Source organism: Terrapene carolina, unplaced genomic scaffold (genome assembly GCF_002925995.2).
Source record: "Terrapene carolina triunguis isolate 2854851 unplaced genomic scaffold, T_m_triunguis-2.0 Scaffold58, whole genome shotgun sequence".
Classification (NCBI taxonomy): Eukaryota; Metazoa; Chordata; order Testudines; family Emydidae; genus Terrapene; species Terrapene triunguis.
The window spans coordinates 93,806,966-93,813,681 of NW_020664409.1; the positions used below are offsets into that span (position 1 = coordinate 93,806,966).

A 6,716-nucleotide genomic window follows, 5' to 3' on the forward strand; every position below is an offset into this window, starting at 1 on the left:
AGCTGTCACAGAGGTCATCTCTGAAAATCAAGCCACTTAATTAAACACCTGAGGGCTCAATCCAATCCCCATTGATGTCACTGGGCATTGCATTGGGCCTTACATATGAACGTAAGTATGTTATTTTAGGCACCCAAATTTAACAATTATGACCTAAATGACTAGCCTAAGACAATCATCTAGCTAACGGCAGAGCTATGTATAGAATCCAGGAAACCACAAGTCTTGTAATCTAACCACTAGAGAATACTCCCCACTCACTTACATTTACAAATTAGGTAAAGAATATGGCCCCTAAATCAATAGTTTAGGCGTAGAAAGGCCCAAACAGAGTCAAACACTTGTGGTTCTTCCTTTGCATGCTCCAAGCTTAGCGGTATGTCAAAGCTCAGACTTTTCAAGTTGCAAGATCACCTGTCTTCCTCTTACTGGCTAGACTCTGAATAACAGGAGTACAAATTATTACACTGACAGCTCTTCTTTACACAACTGTTTTTTTCACATATTGTTCTTAGGAAGAAGGGTTAGAGGAAGTAAAAGATTTGATCAAGGTTTCAGAGACTGCGTCAGAAGAGAAAATGAACAACATTCTGTATGCCTTTATCAATCAATGCAGGTAACCCAATTTACTAGAGGAGCATGAAGTGTACTTTATACATTGATAGCAATTTCCAGGCTATGGACCCATAAATTGGCAAGATGCATGAAAAATAAAATGAGCTTAATTTGCTGTACTTTGTATTCTGCGGTAAAAGCAAAGAATTTTACAACCTCTGGCTCCTATTTTATGCAATATAATTTTATTTAATTTCTGGGACTTGTTTTCCATCTGTCAGTTACTGGATTCGATCTTAGGCTTTCTGGACTCTCAAAATAAAACATTTATATGGGAATAATTGAGAAGCAATAAAGTGCAAGACAGACACATTATAAAAATCATGCAAAATTAAAATGAATACAGAGGGTCTTCTTGCACAAGCAGAACTCCCATTGTGCCCTGAGTAAGATGGACAGGATTGGACCCAAAATACAGGCAAAGCCCAAGAGTGAATTAATTTATGTCTGAACATTACAGTACAAATTGTATGTACTTCTTAACTCTCTCTAATATAGGCGGTGCCTTCAACATTTATATTAGACTCACAATTCCAGCATCACCATCTTCTGCTTCTTGCACTGTGTCAGATAATAATTTACTTGCAGTCTATATTATCAGCCATCTTAATAAAATAATCTCATAACAAATACTTCTGTATTACTATCCCCTGATCTCAGGGCCTTCATCGCTAATGCCGAAAAGAAGCCCCAAGGGATGAACCAGACTGCTTTGGACAAAAAAAGACTCATGATGTGCAGGCAAGAACTGGTATGAACGGCTCCCTCTTTAAGCATTGGCACAATATATAATGAGTTAATCTTAAGCATATGCAGTGTGTGTGTAGTAATTTGGATTTGGTTTTCGGTGCCAGAGTGCTTCATAATGCATGTGAAAATTACATCCAAGTTCTTTTTTTTAAAAAAGGCTACTGTATTAAGCAAAACATTTTAAGCTACTTTAAAGTAATTTTGAACATATTATTTTCAATATGTAACATGAAATAAACAATTACAGCAGAAAGCTTTGTTTTCCTTCATACCTACCCTGATTTTACAGTAGTGTAACTCCTGACAGTTCAGTAGAGTTAGTCCTGATTTACACTAGTTGTAAGGCACTGATTTAGCCCATGCTTGATTGCTTTGCTGGATCTGGGCCTGAGCTATAGAAGAATCAGGCCCATCATATTTTTGCTGTTTTTACATGTCTCTCTCGATATAGAAATAGCTATAGACAGATATAGATCACTGTGTGTATATTTAAAAATATTCTTGTTTGGTTTTTCAAAGTTAGTACTGCTAGTCTGATTTTGATTTTCATTTACACTGCTCTGTCACATCTGCATCCATTTTAAGTCAGAGCAGCATAAAAATGAGTACTGTAAGTGAGGTTCTGGCACAGAATATCTAAAGAGAATTAAATATCCATACATTTGTTATCTCCTCCTAGATTATATGTATATACATTGGTGTTCTAGCTATCTTGACCATTACTATAGCATCTGAGTGGCACACAATCTTTATGTATGTCTCTTTGCAACAGTCCTGTGAGGTAGGGAAATATTCTTACCCCCATATTACAAATGGGGAACTGAGGCACAGATCCATTGAGAAGCTGAGACAGAGAGACTAAGTGGCTTGCCCAAGGTTACACAAAAAGCCAGTGGCAGAGCAGGGCTCTGAACCTAAGTCTTCTGAGGCCTCAGTTACCAACCTACCCAGTGGACCATCTTTTCTCAGTATGAGAGGATCCATTTTTAATATATACACATGGGGTACTGATCCAGACGGTCGATAAATACTAGCAACTCTCAGTGAAATTAACACCATCTTTCAGGAGCAGGATCATATTAGTATCATCATAAAATATCATTATTATGCAGTAAATATACAGAGGGATCTTTACATATCCTAATGGGCCTGCATTTTCTACTATACTTTGTGGTTGCACAGTAAATGTATGTATTATTTTTATGCCATTGTTTGTAGTACAGCATTGATCAAAGGCCTCCATCAGGATCAGGGCCCCATTGTACTAGGAGTAGTAACCACAAATTTCTGGGGACCTTCACTGTATAAACACACACAGAGTGGAGAAAATGCACATTTTGTATAGCTGGAATCATTTCCTGAAAGTTAATTTGTCCTCTGCTTTGAAATCTGGGGGAGGGGGAAATTTCCAGAGTGAACCTGAGTAGCTATTTCCCTTTGCATGCCCAGTTGGATAGTTTGAAATACGTTTTTCATGAACTCGGAAGTGTATATGAAATACTTATCTATTGTCTACTCCTGTTCCAGAAAGCAATGTCCTCTGAAGCCAATGGAATTGTTCAGCAACAGAAAAAAAAGATGTCAGTAGATGAACTGATGCGTGAAACACAGAACTTTGTAGAGAAAATTCGATTCTTGGTTGATGAGGTAATTCACCACTGACACAGGACTTGACCTAGTCACAGTATCTAATGTTTTAACTAAGATGACACAAGTCTTTATAATACAGTATAATCAGTAAAACTCTTGGTTAGATCCTGACTAGACTGACTAGCTGGTGATGCCCACTATTCTATATCTCCTCATAGGCGCCGACTCCGTGGGTGCTCTGGGGCTGGAGCATCCATGGGAGGGGGGGCGGAAAGTGGGTGCTCAGCACCCACCGGCGGCCCTGCCAGTCAGCTCCTTCTCCTCCCCCCACACCTCCTGCCCCAGCAATCAGCTCCTCCGCCTCCCCCAGCGCCTCCCACCTGCCAGTGATCAGCTGTTCTGCACCACCGTGCAGGAGGCACTGGGGGGAAGGGCAGAGCATGCTCGGGGGGGAGGGGCAGAACAGGGTGGGAGGAGGCAGGGCGGAGGTGGAGCGGGGGCAGAAAGCAGTGGGTAGGGGCCTTGAGGGAAGAGGTGGAGTGGGGGCATGGCCTGGGGTGGAACTGGAGTCAAGCACCCCCAGGATAATCAGAAAGTCGGCGCCTCTGCCTCACGTACAGCCCTTGGCATGGGAATGTCCTGGGAAATGGGGTTGTGGCCAGGGGCAAACATGCATTTGCCTAAATAAAGAATATTAGACCTCCATGGTGAGATTTCATCTGAAAGTAAACAATGAATCTAGGGCAAAAGAAGCACCTAAATGAAAGGTGCAGGATGGAGGAGTAGTATATAGGCCGGGTATCCCATAGGGTTTCTACACCCTCTGCCTGCCACACAGCTGTGCCTGTGCAGGCTTCACTTGCACTAGCGTGAGGGGTTGTGGAAGAGGGGGATTGTGACCAGTGGATCTGTGATTACATGGATGATCCATGGCGAATCTCTCACTCTCACACAAAAGAGGGTAGTGCATGAGCCCTGTTGTAGTCTCAGCCAGACAGTGTCTGTGCTGCTATTCCATGTGCCCGGGAGAGCTTATTCAATCATGACCTCATGGAAAGTAGAATGGTGGGTCCAGATTCTCATTTTCCCTAAGGCTTTAGGGTAAATGAATATCAAGCCCATAGATTTTAAGATCAGAAGGAGCTATTATGAGTGTCCAGTCTGAATTCCTGCATAGCAAGGGGCCATATATTTTTCACCCAGTGATTTTTGCATCAAGTCCCATAACTTCTGGTTGAGCTAAAACATTTCTGTTAGAATTACAGCTAGTCTGATTTAAAGACCTCAAGTGATGGTGTATATCCACCATGTACCTCGGTAAGATTCTCTGTTCAAACTTTGCAACTTATTTCTAGTTTGAATTTCTGTAGCTTCAACTTCCATCCACTGCAGCTGGTTATGCCTTTATCTGCTACATTAAAGATCCTTTAGTATGTGATACTTTCCCCCTGTGTAGGCCCTTATAGCCCATGATCAAGTCACCTACTAACCCTCTCTTTGATAGTTTGAACAGAGTTTAAGCTCCTTAAAAGCTTAAAACCTTAAAAGGAACAAACTCTGACTGTGCTCAGGAACTGAGGTTTGGGCAGATATGTATATCACAGTCCGGTATATGGCGTTTTAGGTGTGAATTGATAGATTCTCTAGATTATGATGCTTGGCTGTCTCTTCTCAGGAAAGGCTGGCTTTGTCTTGTCAAATTGTTGAAAGGAGTCAGCTCTTGTTAACTGATGTTTAACAAAAATTAATGATCGTTTCTCATAAAAAGAACATTTGTTAATGTAGCTCTAGTGTTCAAAGCATACAAGTTCTGTTCCATGTCATTTTAATAGCCGCAGCATACCGTGCCTGATGTGTTCATCTGGATGCTCAGCAACAACAAAAGAGTTGCATATGCAAGAATCCCAGCAAAAGACGTGTTCTATTCCCCAGTGAATGAACAGAGAGGCAAAAGCTGTGGGAAGATTAAAACCCATTTCCTGAAAGTAAGTCTGAGACATTTTGATCATTTACAAAGATGTTTTGAGCAGATAACTCCATGGGCACCATTTTTATCCATGTTTCACTCAGCCCACACATGTCTACCTTAAATATATGCAGAGTGAAATTATGCAGGAGATGATTTCATTTGAGATACCAGACATCTGAAATCCGAGCTGCAAGGAATATGTGGGTTTATCTGTATGATTTAGATCCATATTTCTCAACCAGTGGGTCACGACCCCTAAGGAGTCACAAAAGGCAATTCGGGGGGCAAAAGTGTTGAAACCTTTATTGCAATCTAAAGCAAATGAAATCTCACTCCCCAACTTCACCTCACAGCCTCACCCTTCAAGGTTAAGTATGCTCTGTCAAATTCTCAAAATACACACACAAATAAATTTTATTGGCTTAGCATTGTTGTCATGGATACATTTTTACTCTTATAGAAAAATTGTGTCTTAGATTATATAGATCAGTGTTTCTCTACCTTTTCAGGTTAGTGACCCCCTTTTCTATCTATTTTATCTATATTCTCTATCTGTCTGTTTTGCTTTTAATACCATGCTCATCATCATGGTGTCTAAGTAATTAATCCCCTGTCTTCCTGCTTCTGCAAAGTGTACCATAAATCCAAATTGTGCATATATATATATATATATATATATAGATGTAAATTGGTAGAACATCACTAAACCTTTCTTCTCTGACAAATACATTATTAAGCAGCATTTGAAAACTTCAAGGAAAACTCCAACAGATTGACATTCACCACTCTCAGACAATGAGGAAGTGCAGAGATTCAGACATAATATAAACATTGTTGTTTATAACTCCAATTTAAAATGTGCGTGTGAGATACATGTTGGTAGTCCATTGCTGATGATGACGATATTGTAGCAATTCTCAGCTATGGCTACACATATGACTCTGAAGTCTGAACCCTGATGCACAGAGTTGGCTACACTAAGGGCATGGGAAGTCCATATCTATGATGTTTAACGATGCAGCTCTGTGGTGCTTTTCACATGCAGTCTGGAGACGATTTCATTGATCCTGCTCAAACCTGTTACATGCTGATCTTGTCAAGAGACTGCCAGTGTGTCCTGTCCTGAGTCATTTGCTCAAGTTCTTTGAGATGGATTCAGGGCCAGCTCCAAGTTTTTTGCTGCCCCAAGCAAAAAAACATGTCCTGCGCCCCCCCCGGCCCTGCCCCATTCCAACCCCTTGCCCAAATCCCCGGCCCCGCCTCCTCCCCTGGGCACGCCACATTTCCCCTCCTACCCCTCCCTCCCGTCCCAGTCAAGCCTGGGAGGGAGGGGGGAGAAGCGGAGCAGCGGCGGGCTCGGGGGAGCAGGCGGCAGTGGAGCGGAGGTGAGCTGGGGGGGGGAGCAGTTCCTCTGCCCCCACCCAGGGTTACTTCCAGCGGCCCTCCCTGCGCCCCCCACCGCCGCAGCTCACCTCCACTCCACCTGCTCTCTTGAGCACGCCGCCATTGCTCCGCTTCTCCCACCTCCCTCCCAGGCTTGCCACAAAACAGCTGATTCGTGCAGCAAGCCTGGGAGGGAAGGGGGAGAAGCGGAGCACTTGGGGGAGCAGGCGGCAGTGGAGTGGAGGTGAGCTGGGGGGGGAGCGGTTCCTCTGCCCCTCCCCCCAGGGTTACTTCCTGCGGCCCTCCCCGCGACCCCACTGCCACAGCTCACCTCCGCTCAGGGCCGGCTCCCGGCTTTTTGTGCCCCAAGCAAAAAAAAAAAAAAGAGCCGGAGTGCCGTCCCTTGGAA

At 43.1% G+C, this 6,716-nt stretch overlaps 1 protein-coding gene across 1 annotated transcript in view; it reads left to right on the forward strand.

Moving 5' to 3' along the window:
• FER1L6 (fer-1 like family member 6) overlaps positions 1 to 6,716 on the forward strand; it is a 115,577-nt gene that overhangs the window by 42,331 nt on the left and 66,530 nt on the right. The window contains exons 14-18 of the mRNA XM_029913388.1: positions 1 to 31; positions 516 to 616; positions 1,276 to 1,366; positions 2,893 to 3,012; positions 4,788 to 4,940. The exon at positions 1 to 31 is cut by the window's left edge and continues 72 nt beyond it. Of these exons, the coding sequence (XP_029769248.1) occupies positions 1 to 31; positions 516 to 616; positions 1,276 to 1,366; positions 2,893 to 3,012; positions 4,788 to 4,940 (496 nt within the window). The remainder of the gene's footprint in view (positions 32 to 515; positions 617 to 1,275; positions 1,367 to 2,892; positions 3,013 to 4,787; positions 4,941 to 6,716) is intronic.